At 33.9% G+C, this 20302-nt stretch overlaps 1 protein-coding gene across 1 annotated transcript in view; it reads left to right on the top strand.

The window, feature by feature from the left end:
* The window catches only part of TRHDE (thyrotropin releasing hormone degrading enzyme), a 364092-nt gene that overhangs the window by 233335 nt on the left and 110455 nt on the right, over window positions 1–20302 (top strand). The window contains exon 7 of the mRNA XM_021678576.1: window positions 15955–16020. Within this exon, the coding sequence (XP_021534251.1) occupies window positions 15955–16020 (66 nt within the window). The remainder of the gene's footprint in view (window positions 1–15954; window positions 16021–20302) is intronic.

Genomic DNA, 20302 nt, shown 5'->3' with positions numbered 1-20302 from the left:
AGGTTACTCATTTCTAAAAATATCAACTCTTTTAAATTTAAATAATAGCATAGTATAAAGAACTATTTAAATATTAAGTAGCCCGATGAATTACAAAATAAAAAATAAAAAGTTTATGTCCAGTATATTTTGGGACTATATTATTGAAATATTATTGAAATAGATTTTTTTGTATTTACTATATACAACCATATATAACTATAAGATATTATATACTAGGCTTCTTCTGTTACTTATTAGCGTGTGTGTGTGTATATGGGTAGTTGGTAATTTTTAGGCCATTGTCTTTTTCCTAAGAGGAATACCAGTGAGCTACGGTAGAGAAGGATTTGGGGGCAGCGATATTATTAGTAGGTAGCTGGGTTAGATGGATGAACAAATGAATAGATCAAAGAATGTGCCAGTTTGGAGATGGGCTAAACAGGAGTCCATATACAGCTGTTTCATTGTGGCAGGTCTTACTAGAGAATATTCTTCTACTTTCTGACAGTTTAATACTTAAACTCTTAATACAAAAAATATATAGTTTATTGAAACTACACTTTAAAGAACAATCTACCATGTTCCATTGCTAATTAATACCAAATATTAAGTCTTTCATGGTTAAGAAATACTTTCCTTCTTTTGAGTATCTTTCTTAGACTTTTTTTTCCCCCATATGGTTGTTCTTTAATTCCCAGCGGAGTTGAAAATCAACTGACCGTATCTACTTTATATGAAACTTTCCTACATTTGAAAATTATTATTAAGCATTTGGATGGCCTTCTTTTTCTCAGGAAAAAAAATCTTTGTATCTAGTTTTAAAACTTTTTATCCTATCTCTGAATTTTCTCTGATATCCCTCTGACATTTTTACCTATAACTTTCTTTTGCAGTACATGGTTATTTCAAATCATGTTCAATATAATGTTTTCTTTTCCTGCATTATATTTTACATCCCAATATTGTGCTCATTCTGAATAGCACTTTCAGATATTCAATATACTCATGAGCAAAGGGTCATGCATTCTATTGTTGTGCTTTCACTGAATTGATTTTTTTATACTTTTGTCAGATAACTTATTGCTAAAATCCTCTTTTTTTTTTTTGGCAACTCTAGACAACAGCAATTGCTTACTTTTTATCAGCTATTGGTAGACGATTTAGAAATAGTACCTGAAGATTACAGCTTCTTTTGATTTGATTATTAAAATAGCTCACAATTGATATTTTATGTTGCTAGAATGTCTACTTTATAAATGTTCTGTTGATGATATGTAATAGTTCAAAATTATTCTTTTTTTTATTTAGAGAGAGGGGGGAGGGGCACAGGGAGAGGGAGAAGGAGAGAGAGAGAATCCCAAGCAGATTGTGTGCTGAGCGTGGAACCCAACACTGGGATCCCTCTCACGACCCTGAGATCATGACCTGAGCCAAAACCAAGAGTCCTACACTTAACCTTCTGAGCCACCCAGGCACCCCCAAAATTATTCTTTAAAAGTAAGTATGTGGAGACATTTTCCCATTACTATTAAAATCAATTCTTTATAACCTGCAAACAGGTTTTCTCTGGTGACATAAGGATTATACAGACGGTCCTGGACTCTCCTGAAGTTCACCCTTCTCCAAGTATCGCTTGCAGTACGGCTACACTTGACATAGAGTCAGTGCGGTGTCTGCACATAGAGAGCTAAGCTTTAGAGGAATATCTCTTTATGACTTTAATATAAATACCAAAAGCACCTTTTATAACTAAAGGTTATAATTTAATGGTTGATGGTTTATGGATAAAATTATTTAAGAAAAAATATTAAGAAATATTGAAAATATTAGGGCAAATCTATAAAAGGGAATCATGAATTTGGGAATCCCTAAAGAGAAGAGTCACTGTAGATGAATGAATCTGTATGTAGTTTTATACAATCACTTTCTTCCTGACATCCCCACCTGGATTGGTTTCTAGAAAACAGGAGAAATGCTTTGTCTCAAATAATGCTGCAACCATATTTATTTACTACTTTCTTTTTTTCTGTCATTTCCTGCTAACATTACACAGTTAGTACATTTACTTAGTTATCTCATTTAGTAGACATGTATTGAATGTCTAGTCATGCAGCAAAATGCTGGATTTTTTAGAACAAGGCCCCTTCTCCTCCTCAGTACTAGTGTATGGCAAACATTTGTTATATATGAGTTCTCAAACTAAGACAGACTGTTCTATATGTCAAAATAAATACAAAAATAGATATTAAAACAAGGACTGTAGGAAAACTGTGAGAACAATTTTAATTTTTTTTGAATTAGGAAAGATTTCTTAGGAAAAATGGTGATATTAAAGACTTAAGTCCTGTTAGAGTTAAGAACTGATTTGGGGCAATTGGGGCATTTCAGGCATGAAGAAGTCATTCAAAGTCAAGGATAACAGGAATTGCAGGGAGACCAGATAAACAGCTCTTTACTTAGTTTCTCAAAAGATGATACAGGCCAGAATCTGAGAGAGGGATTATAAAAGAAAGATATATTTAAGAAAATATTATTCCTTAAGAGTCACATGCCCATTCATTTTCTTTTATCTTTCAATAACTCAAATAAAAAATATGAAGGAACTGTTGCATGCTGTATATATTTTATACACCTCAATACTATATATATTAATATACATAATAAAAATAAAATTTAGGAGGGGTTCCTGGGTGGCTCATTTGGTTAAGCATCTGCCTTCGGCTCAGGTTGTGATCTCAGGATCCTGGGATGAGCCCAGCATCGGGCTCCCTGCTAAGCGGGGAGCCGGCTTCTCCCTCTCTCTCTCAAATAAATACATAAAATCTTTAAAAAAATAAAATAAAATTTAGGAAAGAAAAGAAAGATTGGAAGGAAGAATGATTTTAACAATGTAGCTAAATGTGCTTATACATTAGTTTATAGGTAACTTTCAAGAATTTGAATATTTGGCATTTTGATTATTAGGTGAACAAGTGAATATTTAGATTATTCCGAAAATATGCAACTTAATGTATCAAAGGTTAGCGCTGCATTCTTATTTTCAGACAAAATATCCTGCTGACACTAAAATTTCATTACACCAAAGTATTTTGTTGTTTGCATAATAAACCATATTTACTCAAGTTATTAGCATTCAACTTAATCCAGCAATGCCTCTTTAAGAAGTACCATGTCCTTTTTTTATATTAGACAGAAATTGGGGAAGTATTTTGTATTCAAAGCATATCTAAAACCTAATTCATAATGATTCTGTTAAGTATTTAATTTGTGACATTTGCCAGCACAATATTATGTGAGTGTCCTTAAAAGTCTTATTTATGTAGCGTGTTTGATATGCCTCGTTCATTAACATTAATTTATGTTGTATTTTTCTTAATAAGCTAAATTTCATATGGGTTTCCAGCTGTGATAGTTTAACTCCAAAAAGGAACAATTGTTCTATAATAAGTGACAAGAACACCATTTGTTGGCTGATATTTTAAAAAACACAAATGATATTGACATCTTTGTGCAATTACTTTACAGGGTGTTGTTTTCAAGTTCTCAAATGAATTTGAGATTAAAGAATATTTAGAGTTTTACAAACAAATTGTGTTTCTTATAATTCTTTAAATTGTTTTACTAGTTCAGCAGTATTATTGGTTTGGGACATTTCAGCTTTCCATTTGGTTCAGAAATAGAAAATAGTAATATTTTTACCATGTACTTTTAAACTTTTGCTTTGCTAATACCTTTGCACTGTAATGGGAATTACAATATGTTCATTAATAATTTTATTTTTAAAAGAAAATTATTACTCATAAGATCTGAATTGCTTAAAGAGTTACTCCAAATGCCTGGCTAATTCAATTCATTTTTCCTCTGTCAGATAAGTTCATTTTATATAAATATAATAATAAATGGTAGCACCAAAATATTCCTAGAAGGGTCCACAGATAAATCATGGAATATCGGGTTTTCTACCACTAAGATCAAGATAAGAGGAACTTAAGGTTTATATAAAACAGGGAAGATTGAACTAAATGGAGATTAATTGTAAGGTGTTTCAGGTTAGCAGTTTTCCCAGAGACCTCTATATTTAAGCAAAATCTCAAGAAATTTTTCAAACAGAGAATAATATATGCATGTACTCAAGACCCAAATTTAACACATATCATCATCTCATTATTATCTTTACCATGTTCCTTCCTCTCTTCCCCGAGATATCCATTAAATAGATGTAACTCTATCTCATTCATATTTTTATGCTAAGGTATCTATGCCATTTATCTTCACTGCTGTATGATATGATTAAAGCACAATTTATAAATCTGTCCGCCATCCGTTGATGGACACTTGGGCTCTTTCCATAATTTGGCTATTGTTGATAATGCTGCTATAAACATTGGGGTGCATGTGTCCCTTTGAATCAGTATTTTTTTATCCTTTGGGTAAATACCTAGTAGTGCAATTGCTGGATTGTAGCAAATGGTGTTAGGATAACCGGACAGTGACATGGAAAAGAATGAAACTGGACCACTTTCTTGCACCATACACAAAAATATATTCAAAATAGATGAAAGACCTAAATGTGAGACCTAAAACCATTAAAATCCTGGAGGAGAACACAGGCAGTAACCTCTTTGACATCAGCCATAGCAACTTCCTTCTAGTTATGTCTCTTGAGGTAAGGAAGACAAAAGGAAAAATAAACTATTGGGACTTCATCCTTGGCCCATTTCCCAATGGGGTCTTTGTTTTTAAATGTGTTTGCTTATTTAATCATTGATTAATGAGAGTCTTTTTTTGTATTCTGGATACTAATTTTTTGTTGCTAGTAAGACTGTAATTTGTCTTTTAATTTATGATGTCTTTTATCATACAGATGTTTTTAGCTCTGTTGTAGTCTGTCCATTTTCTCTTTTATGCTTCATGCTTTTTGTTTTATTTAAGTATCCTTTTTTAATGAAAATTCTTAAAAACATGCTTTGATATTTTTTCCTAACATTTTTAAAATTTTGCATTTTATTTTTTATTTATTTTTATTTTTTTAAAGATTTTATTTATTTATTTGAGAGAGAGAGAATGAGAGAGAGCAAGAGAGGGGAGAGGTTCGGGGCCCTGATGTGGGACTCGATCCCAGGGCTCCGGGATCATGACCTGAGCTGAAGGCAGTTGCTTAACCAACTGAGCCACCCAGGTGCCTCTAAAATTTTGCATTTTATATTAAGTTCTTTAATTGACATGGATATTTTCAGTTGTTTCCTTCTGTGTGTTGTGATGTAAATGTAATTTCATTTTTGTTTAGATCGATCTTCTCGGTGCTATTTATGAATTCTCTGTGCTAGTCCCACTCTTCTATAATACCAGCCCTGTCAGCTATCACTATTATAGCCTTTTAGGTTTGATATTGGGTATGATGATTCTTCCTGTCTTGTTCTCTTTTAAAATGGCTACTGTTAACTATGCCAATCTATATGAATTTTCAGATGAAGACAGTTTCTAGGAAAAATCTTTTCAAGTTTTTATAGATTAATTTTGACATTTTTATAACAACAGCTCTTTCTAGCTTAATAAGAAATATTGTTCTTCTTTGTTAGGTTTGTGTCAGTTATGTGATTTTTTTTCCATTAAAGTGCTGAATAATTTTTAATTTCTCCATATAATATTTGATTTTGTTATATTTGTATATTTTGTTTTTGAGAATAAGACTCTTTGTAAATTACTTATTTAAATTAGTTTTTACTAATATATATCAATTCTTGATTTTTATGTACCGATCTGTGTCAGGCAACCCTGTTGCATTCTTTTATTGATTTTATAGAATAATTCTATATATTTGTTTGGATTTCTTTGGGGATTTTTACATCATCTCTGAATAATACTAATTTGTTGTTTTATTGCTATCTTTTGCTTCAGATTTCTGTTGTTTACTTGTTCTATTCTACTGTTGAATATAAGTATTAATAGAGGCCATTTTTGTCTCTGCCATTTTAAGGAGAATGCATATAATGTTTCACTATTCAGTGTATTTTTTGAAGATGCCCTTTAACATGTTAATGAATTCCCTTCTCTTCCTACTTTACTAAGGTGTATTATTTTGAATGATTTCTAAGTCATAGCAAATGTTTTTCCCACATATGTTAGATCATTATATAGTTTATCTCTCTTAGTCCATTAATGGGATGAATTACATCCATAGAATTTTTGTTATTAAACCATTATTAAATTTCTGGGATAAACTCTACTTTTATTTAAACTCTAATTTTAAAGTCTCTCTCTTCCTCCATTTAATATACATTATATGTGCATATATTATTTGTTGCATTATAGAATACATATAATATATATAACCAAGTTACATTTATATACTAGTATATATAGTGTGTAAGTGGGATTTGTCCCAGAATTTTATATCTATATATCCATACGTGATCAAAAATAAAATTAGACTATCATTTACTGTGTCTAATTTGCCTATCAGTTACAAAAGCATCATAAAAAGTTCCAAGGTTTTGTTCTTTTTTATTTTCTTATAGTAATTTGTATAAGACAAGGGTAACATGTTACAGAATTTCCTTTAAAGTTGAGTTGCCTGTAAAACTGTCTGGCATGGATTTGTGTGTGTGTGTGTGTGTGTGTGTGTGTATGTGTTTATGGTTTTTTATTTTTATTTTTTTACCAGTGATTAGTATTTTTACTTCTTGGGTCATTTTTGACAACTTTGTAGTTTTATAGAAAATTTTTCTTTTTATCTAAGTTTTCATATTTATTAGCATGTTGTTATAGTATTCTTTTACTATTTTTAATTCTTTCAGTAGTTATGTACCCATTTTTATTCCTAATATTGTTCATTTGATGTATTTTTTTCCCCTTGATCAATTTTTCCCAAAACTTTCCTATTAATCTGGTTATTTTATTTTTCATCTTCTCAACCATTTCTTTATTTTCTATTCTGTTAATTTCTGCTCTTATGTTGTGTCCTTCCATGAACATTCATTTGAATTTACAGTATTGTTATATTTCAAATTTCTTTAATTGAATGCCTTCATGTAGTTCCTATTTCAGACACCGTTGAAAACTCCCTATTTTCTTAGTCTCTGGATCTGTGGTCCTCATTTTGGTTGACTTAAATATAGATTGCACTGTTTGAATATCATTGCCTGAGAATAGTAAAAATGAAAAGTTCCCAGTGTAGGGGAGATGCTGAATTTCATAACAGGGAAGACTAAGACTTATGTATTGGCTCCAAGCTCATGGTTTGGATTGCTGGTCTGAAAACAGCAAGTAGTTGGTGGATACTTCTCTTAGCTGGCTATGGAAAAATTATACCATTGATAGCTAACAGGTGTGCCAATAATAAGTCTAAATGGCATGACCTGCATCCATTTTTGGAAAGAAGAACAGTCATATGAAACAATTAGTGAGTGATGTAAAATAATTTGATAAATTGCGTAGTCAGGCTTAAAGGATTTATGACTACAGCAGAGAGAAAAGTGTTGAGGGCTAGCATTTCAGAATGTATTCAATGACAGTAAGGACTTTCCCTGTGCTTTTGAATAATGTATAGGACTTAGAGTGTAAGATTGAAAAGGAATATTATTGCTATTGGAGTAAATAGTAAGATTAAAACATGAAGGTATAAGGTCGGCTCATGGGATCATGAAAAGATCAGCTTAACTAGAGTAGAAGCTGATTATTTGGTCATATGGGGAAAATGTGTTGGTAGGCAATGGTGAGTTTCATTGTGTATGGGCTTGATTGGCTACTGTAAGAAATGTGTTAAAAAGCAGAATTTGGAGGTAGGGAGCTGACCTAAAAATGATGGTAATGATGAAGACAATGATAATAACTACATACTTTTGTAGAAGCATATGATATGCCAAACATGTTTCAAGTGCTTCCTATAAATGATTTAAATGAACACTTAGAAAAATCTTGAGGTAACTATCATCTTCACCAGCCACATCCCAGCAGTGTTGCCATCCTCAGTAGTAGTAGTGATCGTTGCGATATTTTAATGCAGGGACTGATGGAGCTCATCTAACTTGCCTAAGCTCTTCCGTCTAGTAGATGGCAAAACTAGGACTTTTAGCAAACATGCTTCTTCGGAAGTAATTATTAAAATTAGTCTGCTGTGGTCCATAGGATGGACTTGAGAAAAAGAATGCATCTGAGGTTGTCGCTGGGAGGCTGTGGAATAATTCTGCTGTGCAGTGACAGAGGCTTAGCCTTAGGAAATAATGAATCAAAGAGGACTTCAGGCTTCCAAGCATGGGTGACTGGAGCAATGGGACATTAAGTCTGCTTTCTTACGTTAAGTTTCTTTACCTTTTTTTGTCCTTTTTTTCTCTTCTTCCACTCTCTTGCCCCATCAGCCTTTCTTTCTGGTAGTCAATTTATGAGTGAGCGATATAGAGGATTAGATATTTTTGTTGTTGTTGTTCTCAGGTGCTAAAATAGCTATTGTACTGTTGGAAAAAAACAAAGGGAAAAATCATGTTTTTGAAAAACTGTGGAGGATTTAAGATATGCTTTTATTCCAGACCAAAAACCATTCTTCAGTACCAAATGATGTGAGAACATCGTGTTATCTCCACGTATTTCTAGGTTTAATGTACAGACATCATTTAGAAATTTACATTTTAGGGACACCTGGGTGGCTCACATGGTTAAGCAACTGTCTTCAGTTCAGGTCGTGATCTCAGGGTCCTGGAATCGAGTCCTATGTTGGTCTCCCTGCTCAGTGGGGAGTCTGCTTCTCCCTCTGCCTCTGGCTCTATCCACTCCCCGCCCCCCCCCCCCCCCCGGCCATGTGCTCTCTCTCTCTCTCTCTTAAATGAATAAATAAAATCTTTTTTAAAAAAGAAATTTACATTTTAAAAACACTTTGATTTAGAATCAATGCACTAATCCTTCCAGGAACTTAGATAATAAAAAGAAAGTCTTACCTCCTAGGTTTCAATGCTAATCAAAGAACTCAACAACTGAATAGTTGAAACCAAGTCTGGAGGCAAGTTCTAATAACTATTATCCCCGTGTAACTTTGGATAAATTACCTTATCCTTTGGCTTCAGTCACTCCCATATGTAAACTGAATATAATGATTCCTTACCTGCTTCTATCCTGAAGAAGGGAAAACACATCTGTAATGTGAAATGTAGAAATATACCCACTAAAGGGCTTTTTGAGAGGAGTAAGAAGGGGAAGATCTGATTTTGGTGTGTGTGCTAGTTATTATTAGAGTATACTCATGGCCAACTTATTCTAGTGACCTGTCCTCCAACAATTTATACTTGTTTGGATCTCAGTATTTAAAGTTGTCCTACTGGGTCAGATTTCTAAAAAGAAGACACTGGAGTGTGTGAGATATTTATTTGGAAAAGGAGCCCAAGAAGGTAGGGAGAGTCTCCTTAAGACTATACTGCAGGGGCACCTGGGTGGCTCAGTTGGTTAAGGGTCTGCCTTTGGCTCCGGTCATGATCCCAGGGTCCTGGGATCGAGCCCCGCATCGGGCTCCTGCTCAGCGAGGAGCCTGCTTCTCCCTCTCCCTCTGCCTGCTGCTCCCCTACTTGTGCTGTCTCTCTCTCTTTCTGTCAAATAAAGAAATAAAATCTTAAAAAAAAAAAAGACTACACTGCATTTCACAGCCTGTGCAAGGAGACAGGGAAGGAAGAAGCACTGGGCTGTAAGAGTTTCAGACTGCAGCCCAGTTGCAAGAAACATTCATCCAGGACAATGGAGACTCCTTGAGGCAGAATTTCCTGTTAGAAGAGTCCCTGTCTCCGTGGAATGGGCACCTTAATTCTACTGTTATGCTTAATCATTGGCTGCGAGTACACTGAGGAAAGCGTTGCTTTCATGGTGGCAAATGCAGAGGGCCAACAGTAGAAATTTTGAGCAGTACATTTTCACAGCTGCCACATCCACATATAGCTGCGGATAAAAAATATCACTATTTTTAACCTTGCTAGTGTTTTGTTCTCACTCAACCTGTCCGAAACTAGATTTGTGACTCCTAGTCTATCTACATGTTCTGTTAATGCTAGCCAATTTATATCTTCTAATTCATCTCCAATCCTGGGCATATTGGTCAAGTATTTCAACTATGTCTCATTGAATTAGATTTCCCTTCATCCTCTTTTGGGAACATCTACTGATTCCAAGAAATGAGTAACTCTAAGAATTTCCTTTCTTTTTCTAAGTTCTTGCTGTATCCAGTATTTCTGAAGAGTAGCATGTAAATATTTTGATTTAAGATCAAGATAATGTAAACCAAATTGGTTAAGAGTACTGATTTTGGAGTTGGATATAAATGGATTTCTAATCCTGGTTCCATAACTTACTGCCTATGTTAATTTGGGCAAGTTACACAATGCTTCAAGCCTCAATTTTCTGATCTGACAAATAAGATAGTATTTTCCTTATAGTATTGTGAATATGGCATGTAGAAGGTGCTTCGTGAATAAAAGGTACATTATTAATCATTTCAACTAGGACTTATAAATTTTCTGCACATTTCCACGTTCTTGATTCCATGTTACCTTTTCCCTAGAGTGACTTCAACCTAGTTCCGCTCATTCCAATTCACATAATCTTAGGACCACATCCCCTACATTATTGAGAAGTGACAGGCCATCAATTATTCAGTATTTATTGAGAACCTACTATGTGCCAGGAACTATTTTTTGCAATGAGTCTATAGCAGTGAATCAGATAAACCAAGTGTTCAACTTGATGAAGCTTATAATCCATTTCCTCAACCTCTGTGTTATATAATTCAAAATGTCTTATTTATCTCTACTTCCCTTTTCTGCCTTAGTCCTGTCTCATAGGAAGATTGTCCTTATTGATTTCCAATACTAACTGTAATTCTTTTCTTACCCAGCTATCCTAGAATCTTGGTCCAAAAACTATCTCTTGATCTACTGTGTGTCCACTCTCTGTCTCCACTAGATCATCTTTTTCTTTGCATAAAATTTTCCCCCGTAATCTTACAAAGAAAAATACAAACAAACCTCATGTGGACATGCTTATTGCTTTTTCTTTTTCCTTCTGTTTCCATTGTTTTTCAACCTGGCTTTCACACCAAGTCTACTTAAATAGCTCTCTCTTAAATGTGACCTACTATGGCCTTCTCAGCTACTCTTTCCCTTAAAATCTGAAGCACTTACTCTTTTTTTTTTAAAGATTTTATTTATTTATTTGAGAGAGAGAGAATGAGAGAGAGCACATGAGAGGGGGGAGGGTCAGAGGGAGAAGCAGACTCCCTGCCGAGCAGGGAGCCCGATGTGGGACTCGATCCAGGGACTCCAGGATCATGACCTGAGCCGAAGGCAGTCGCTTAACCAACTGAGCCACCCAGGCGCCCTGAAGCACTTACTCTTAAAACATGTCTTAAAACATGACACTACTTAAACCCAGTGCTACTTCTGTTTTTTCATCACAATGTGTCATCTTTTGCTCTTAATTCCATATCTGCACTGATTTTCTCAGCAGTTATTTATTAGGTACCTATTATGGACACTCAAGTGCAGATCATACAGACTCTGAAGAGAGAGTCTAAAATTCTGTTTTCTCTCTCCTTCACTAAAACCTCAATGCTTTTCTCTTAGCATTAAGGTTTCATAAAGAATATTCCACTACAAATGCGAATTTAGGTCTTCAATCATAACCTGCCACTGAATTTCATTCCTGTGGTCACATACGCCTTCTATTCTTCTGGTTCCCTACCTGTTCCTCAAACTCCACATGGTTTAAATGGATGTTACCATATTCACCTAACTCTTTCTTTTAAATTCTATATATCTGCTAATACCATCTTCCAGTCACTGAAACTTTAAGGTTTAAAGTGATCTTTGTTCTATTCCTTACACTGATCTCTGGTTTATCCTTATTGTGACCATTATTTGTTTCTGCTTCTAGTTCTTTTACTTCCTTCTTAGAGTATCATAGATAAGTCACTTGCCCTTGAACAATGCAGGGATTAGGGGCACTGACACCCTATGCAAAAACCCATGTATAACTTTGACTACCCCAAAACGTAACTATTAACAGCCTACGTTTTTTTTTTTAAAGATTTTATTTATTCATTTGACAGAGAGAGAGAGACAGCAAGAGAGGGAATACAAGCAGGGGGAGTGGGAGAGGGAGAGGGAGAAGCAGGCCTCCTACTGAGCAGAGAGCCCGATGTGGGGCTCGATCCCAGAACCCTGGGATCATGACTTGAGCTGAAGGCAGACTCTTAATGACTGAGCCACCCAGGTGCCCTAATTAACAGCTTACTGTTTACTGGAAATCTTACCCATAACATAAATAGTCAATTAGCACATATTTTGTATGCTATATGTATTATATTCTATTTTCTTACAGTGAAGTAAGAGAATACTATGTTATTAAAATCATAAGGGAGAGAAAACACATTTATAGTACCGTACTATACTTACTGGAAAAAAAATCCCTGCATGTAGGTGGACTTGTGCAGTTCAAATCTGTGTTGTTCAAGGCTCAACTGTATTTTTAAAACCACCTTTCCAAAATCCTTCCTCATCTTCTAAATAAGATCTAATTCCTAGCCCTGGTATTCACTCTTCTCTAACGACTGCTGAAATCTTATATTCCATCAAATCTTCTGTTGCCTGGGTTTATACCCTTTGTCCCTCAGTATCACCTTCCCTACTTGTGCTTCTCACTTTCACACCTGCATGACCATACAAAGGCCATTTGCCATACCATACTCTCTGTTTAACTTTGCTCCTGGAATCCCGTCCATCCTTCAAGGTCCAACCCAAACATCACGTTTTTAGATTCCCCTTTATCCTTCAGCCCCCCAGATATAAGAACTTCCCCCCTTCTGAAACACAATAGAGTATTTTATTTCTTTGTTATTCATCATATAATATATTGTATCTTCTCATTTCACTTAAGAGGCTTTGAGGTCCTTGAGGACAGAAACTTGTGGCGTTCCTATTTGTATTCTACAGGATACCGAGTACACTGCCTTACTCAATAAGCATATGTTAAAGGAATAAATTAGGTGAGAAGATCTTCCTCTCTTCCAAAGTGATTACTTATCACTAAAGTACACTGATAAAGTAATAAACTGTGTATTCTGGCTGAGCAGTCTTCAAGAATACAAAGTAATTGCTGTACTTTTACTAATTTAGCTTTCTCTCTCATGCAGTTCTAATGTTAAGAGAGCACCTTCTCTGAGCCAGGCAAAGGCAGCAGGGGTACCAAATCATGAGGACACAGTCCTTTCTCTGGAGATGTCTATAAGACTGGCATGCATACAGATGAGTACAATGTAAAATGAAAGAAATTTTAGCTGAGAACTTATATGAAAAAATACTCCACATAGGAGAAGTACTACATGAGGAATGGGTTTATAAGCATACTTTTTCGGAATATTCTTTATGAAACCTTAAAAGAAATCAGTAGCTTCCATTCTTATATCTCCCTGAACCTTAGTATAGCAAACACAGTGACGGCTTTTCTTGAGCAAGTCTTAAAATTATAAAAAATCTTGCACAAATAGTGTATTTATTTCCCATAAATCTACTTAGGCTGTCTAACATCCATTTTGTTTGAATGGGTCTAGAATTTTGAATAACAGGTGAATATAAGTTACAATATTTTAAATGGTATTTGCTTGGTTTTAAAGGCAAGCTGGAAGGGGATTTGGTGTTTTCTTTAAAAAAAAAAAAAAAAGGTTTGTGGTGAGTTATGCCTGCATTAAGAGGTGTGATCTTTGTTATAATCCATACCTAGTAGGTGCTCAGTGTATGTTGGCTGAATGATAACAGTTGGAGAGCCCATCTGTCTATGCAGTTCTATGATATAGGGATTTTCAAAATTTAGCTTTGGAAAGAAAAGGCTAGTTAAATATAGAAAAGTGCATGCTACTCCGGAGAATTTTAAATGTACAAGTGGGCAACACAGACATATTTTCTAAAAGTTAACTAAATTACACAGTATAATAATAAAATAAGTCCAGTGGTATTATATAACTTTTAAATATTGATTATATTTCTAGGTTTTATTTCCTATTAGCACTCAACCCAGACAGGAAAACGGGTACATTCTTTATGATTAGAAAGAACTCTTTTGCCATTAGACCATGCTAAATTGATAGTTTTTATAGCCTGACAAGAGACCAAGTCATCATTACCTGGAGGGAAACAAATCATCTGAAGATGACTATTCTGTTCTGAAGGAAAGTTTGAGTTGACTGCTTGAGATTCTAAGTTTCATTTCCCAAGTGGCAAGGGTTAGTTTCGCTGCAGAACTGACAGTTTCTACCCTCTGGGTGGGTAGATTAGACTGGGAAATGTATAGGAGGAGAGCTTGTCAAGGAAATTCAGGGAGCAGAGCTGATAAGTTCTAGAGGGAATTCTAACCTGGTCCTCTGATTGAATCATAAATGCTTATATTTTATGGACTTACACAAGTGTGCAGAAGATAAAGAGGAAGAAGCAAAAGAAAGAGCAAAGAGTAGAAGGTGTGGGAGGAAAATACATCAGAAGAGGCATAAAACTTTATGGCTTGTCCAGCTTATCATTTATTGAGCATTTATTAAAACACCAATTTTGGGAGCATTTTTGGTGATGACTGAAATTTTTTGAGACATTTCTTTAATGACAGTTCATGGAGCTGAGTACTGGATTGCATTAAAATTCCAGAGTTAGAGGAAACAATTTTTAACAAACAATAGAAATTCATTTTTGTTACTGGACCGACTGCCACAGTTCAGTTCCCGGCAGGATGAATCCATGTGTGGTTCTTATGATTCTCTTATAAAAAATGATGAGTAAGAAATGAGCTGTTGGAGGGTGTGAATTTGTAATAAGGATGAAGTGGGGTATGTAGTCGTCAAGGGATTTTTTCCCCCCTAAAACCAGGCTATCATTTATATTTATACTTTTGCTGCTTGTAACCCATTGCTTCGTACTTAAAAAACCTAGTGCAGACTATGAAACATGTTCTTGAAGTCTTATTTATATTTCACACACAAATTTGTGATTATCCAGGCTTCATCATCACTTGGAATGTTTCATATTGATTACATGTCTACCCTTTCTCACTGATATTTCTCCACAGTATTATAACTGTTATAGGTGAGGTAAACTCTTAAACTAGTATTTTCTTCTATTATTCTAAATATTTATATCGATCACATGTTTTTCCTGGACATAAGGCTCCATCCAGCCTCTAAACAAAGTAGATAGGAAATTAAAACAAGTAGCCCGATCTAATACTGAGAGCTAATACTCATATCACGGTTACTGTTTTTCAGACCCAGTTTGCCTTACATGTAAGCTTCAGAACAATTACATTACATAAGCCCTAGTATTGCCTACACTTTACAAGGTGAGACAAGTGAGGAACAGAAAGGTTAAATAATTTTCTTGAGTAAACATAGCAAGGTAAGTGTCAGAGCCAGGATTTGAACCCAAGCAGTCTGAACACTTGGTATTCCTTACTTTCCACTTTTGTAGCTCAACTTTTAGTTGAGCCAGGGGTAGAGTAAATGGCTATGTTACTCCAAAGCTCTATTTTAATATGATTATTTATTAACATGGGTATCCCTCTCTTACTAGATTATGAGCTTGTAAGAACAAGAACCATGTTTTATTAACTCTGTCATAGATGGTGTTCAATAAAAATTTTATTACTCTTGAATTACAGCTTATTATTGCCTTGAGATACTCACTCTGTCCAGGAGACTGGCCAGAAGTCACTGGTTTTATATCCACAGAACTTTTAGATCCACAAAACAAAAAATTCAATTGTTATCTGTAAGGTGGGCTATTGTATTCATGATTCTCTTGTTTCTTTTCTATTTCTAAAAATACAACAGCATGAATGAAGCAGAATTTTTAATTGATATAGGATAATTGTAGAATCATATTACTTCACTGAAATTTCTTTTTCTTTTTCTTTTTCTTTTCTTTCTTTCTTTCTTTTTTTTTTTTTTCATACTCTTTCCTATAGGGTGCTGCTCTAATTAGAATGCTGGCTAATTTTATGGGCCATTCAGTATTTCAAAGGGGTTTGCAAGTGAGTAAAATGCTTTCTATTTTTTCTTACATTTTCCTTGTCAGTATATTTATTTTAAAGATATTTCACAGCTTGAGAAATTGCCAATACAAAATTGCTGCATTTGACGGAAAACTTTAAGATGAATAAGGTAAGCAGTGTCTTTCCATATGACAAATGAAAGTGGTAGATAGGATTCTCACTGTATCAACTGGTAAAACTTGAACTATTACGCAATTTAGATCTGTTAAATATGCATTTTTAAATTGAAGTATTTTTCAAATATGTGAGATTCTAAATAAGTGGCATAGGATTTTCTAAAAGCCTACTCTTTCCTTCGATATAAAAGTTAATGTAAAGTGAAAATAAATTATGTTAGACTTAAAATCTTAATGCAATTTTTCAGACATGTGCCTTTTATGTTGTTGTTGTTTTACTGTTGATATGCGTAAATTGTTATTTGTTCCTAAGATACTTAAATGTTTTTAAAATTGGAAATACAGTGTTTTAAATAAAAGAAGAAAAAAGAAGCAGTGTTATACTGCATTTAAAATATGAAGTATGGAATCTAAGAGTGATTCTTAAACAAGGAGGATTCTTAAACATTTTAAAGCAAACACAAATATAGAAAAATAGAACTTTTATTCCATTGAATCTGTTGAAGTAAATCATGTTTCTAGCAGCTGTGATTGATGAATTATTTATGATGCATTCTGCTACTTAGAAGTGTCCTTTAAAGTAAATTGATGTTCACCTGAAATACAATTATGCTAAGACAGAAAGAGCAATCAATCTTATCTGTTCTTAGTAAGCTTTTCATTTTGAAATTTAAATAAACTACATATGGGATTATGTCATATTTTAGTAGTATAATTCTATCTTTACCCAAATAAACTAACAGATAAAATACAAAGCAAGAGTTAAATATGTTATGACAGTTACATATACTTAACACAACAAAGAAAAATATATATAAATTTGTTGAAGAATAATTTCTCTTAGAAAATATTCTTACAGATTTGTTCCAGCAGGGGTTGAAATTTACTATAATCAGCTCTTTCCATTCGGGACACCTTCAGAATAGCTGAATTCTATTGAACCTATTTGACGGGTGCTCAAGTGTCTATTCTGATCACATAGTTGGGAAAATCTTTTTTCTCAAGGAGTGCCCTCCATGAATATCAACTGTCTGGAGGAATGTCCTTCCTATCCCCAATCCTTTATTTTTCCCCCTGAAGTTGTAGTGCTACAGTTCCAGAAAATATCTAAGCTTTCATAAGGGCAACACAAATTGAATTTGATTTCCTGGTAGCGAGTTGATGTGAAATCACTTTCTGTATAAAAATTTTATTGTTTTTCCTCATCTGTGGATTTGCTCAGCAGATTGAATAACTCTAGTTATATTATTTGGAAAGGATTATTGTTTTGCAAAGTTTTTCTTTAGCCTCTCGCTTTTTTGGTGGTATGCAAAAATACATCAATTTTTAATACACCCTTACTGACCCAGTCTCTTCAGTTTTATCTGAAAAAGAATATAGCCTCGAACTCCTATTATATTAAACTTATATTAATGTGTGCCTTTATGCTCTGATACATGATTTGGTTAATTCTCAACTGAGGGGACTCTATGTTTGTCAACATTGCATTTCATTTGCCTTGTGACATCTCATTGATCAGATAGATCTGTATCCTTCAGTACTTCGCTTGCAGCTTTATTTATACTCATCACTCAAACTGATTTAGTGTATCATCAGCAGTTTGGATTAGTTTACAGTAGATCCCTATGTCTAGGTGATAAATTATCATCTCTTCTGCATGAAGATGTATGGGATACATTTTGGAAATGACCTCCTGAACAGACAGTTCGTGTCATGGTGCTTGAGTGGTCAACGAATTGATATTAATATATTTCCCATCCACAAGGCTCTGGGGAGTCTTGGTTTACATGTTGTTGTAGGAGCTAATCTGGACTGTCAATGCTTACCTCTGCTGGAAAAATCTATTAATTGTTTTTACATTAACCATGGCTGTTTCTGTGTTAGCAAATGGAAGTTTATGTTGAAGACAGCTAGAGTTAGGTTTGTAGTCAATCCCAGACTGCAAATAGTATGTTTTTCATATACATTTTTCTCCCTCCTTTCTTTTCTTCCTTCTTCCCTCTCTTTTCCTTGCCTTTCCTTTCCTGCTTTTTTTCTTCAGCTTATTACTTGGACCTTTCATGTTCTGCGCAGGAACAATCTTATAATGAGTTTTCTTCTAAAATTTGTGTTCTCCTACAGTTTTTGTATCATTATGACCTGCCTTAAACCCTTTTGGGAACAAGGCAACTATTTTTCACAAATACAACCACAAATATATAAAACATATACAGCTGACCCTTGAACAATGCACAATTTAGGGGTGCTGACCCCCTCATCCCTCCCAACACACACAGCCAAAAATCTTCATACAACTTTTGATGCTCAAAAACTTAACTACTAGTAGCTTACTGTTGACTGGAAGACTTACTGATAACATAAGCGGTCAATTGACACATTTTTGTATGTTCTATGCATTATATACTGTATTCTTACAATAAAGTATGCTGGAGAAAAAGTATTATTAAATATTAAGGACAAGAAAATACCTTTACAATACTGTACTATAAAAAATCCACATATAAGTGTACCTGTGTAGTTCAAACCCATGTTGTTCAAGGGTCAACTGCATATATTATATAATATACACAATATAAAATTTAAAATCTAATATAAATAAATATATACTAATATATAATAAATATTAATAGCTATAAAATAATTTATATAAATATAATACTTATATATTAAAAATAATAAAAGTAATATAGAAAGGTAGTAGATTTCTGGAAAATTTCTGGAACAGTTCAAATGTTCGTATTTAACTTACAAAGTATCTGAGTATCAATTCAACTCTATTCATCTACCTTTTGTATTGGAAAATACATTTTCAATTTCACTTCACCCATATATTTCTCAGTAGGAAGGGACTCTAGAAGCTTTTTGAGAAAAGTTTTATTCCTAATAACCATATAATTCATTTGATCAGCTATTATCACAACTTTCCTTGGTCTGGTCTTATTGATATTTTTTTTCTCATTCCTTAATTTCTTAAATTTTATTTGATGCTTAAATGGTTCAGTTTAGCATAGTTTTAAAATAAATTGCTTCCCATCCAAGTACTAACCAGGCCCAACCCTGCTTAGCTTCTGAGATCAGAAGAGATTGGATGCATTCAGAGTGTTTACCCCAAAGATACAAATGTGATCCAAAGGGGCATCTGCACCCCAATGTTTATAGCAGCAATGTCCACAAATAGCCAAACTATGGAAAGAGCCCAAATGTCCATCGACAGATGAATGGATAAAGAAGATAGATATATATATATATCATATATATATATATATATATATATATATATCATATATATACATCATATACATAATATATATGATATATATATCATATATATATACATACACACGCACACACCCCCACACCCACACCCACACAATGGAATATTACGTGGCCATCAAAAATGAAATCTTGCCATTTGCAGCGACATGGTTGGAACTAGAGGGTATTATGATAAGCAAAATAAGTCAATCAGAGAAAGACAATTATATGATCTCACTGATATGTGGAATTTAAGAAACAAGGCAGACATAAACAATGAATCATGGAACACTACATTAAAAACTAATGATGTAATATATGGTGATTAACATAACATAATAAAATAAAATTTAAAAAAAAAAGACGGCAGAGGATCATAGGGGAAAGAGGGAAAAAATTAAGATGAAACCAGAGAGGGAGACAAACCATAAGAGACTCTTAATCTTAGGAAACAAACTGAGGGTTACTGGAGGGGTGGAGGGTGGGGGAATGGAGTGCCTGGGTGATGGACATTGGGGAGGGTATGTACTATGGTGAGCCCTGTGAATTGTGTAAGACTGATGAATCACAGACCTATACCTCCGAAACAAATAATACATTGTATGTAAATAATAATAAAAAAAATAAAATAAATTGCCTTAAAACTTCTTTTTTAAAATAACAGTATATACAGTTATAAAAAATTAGTCCCAGCTACCACTAACATCAGCTTCTGTTTTGATGTTTAAATTGAAAGTGAAATGTAGAGCAAACCAAGTATGAACTTTTGTTGGATTATGTATGCCCTCATAAATAATATATTTTTAAAACATAGAAATGTTTATAGTTTTGCAAACTTCTACATATCTACTGTTTTACATAATCCATTTCCCAAAATAATAGCTGGTGTA

The sequence above is a fragment of the Neomonachus schauinslandi genome, chromosome 5 (genome assembly GCF_002201575.2).
Source record: "Neomonachus schauinslandi chromosome 5, ASM220157v2, whole genome shotgun sequence".
NCBI lineage: Eukaryota > Metazoa > Chordata > Mammalia > Carnivora > Phocidae > Neomonachus > Neomonachus schauinslandi.
This window is presented reverse-complemented; position numbering and strand designations above follow the sequence as displayed.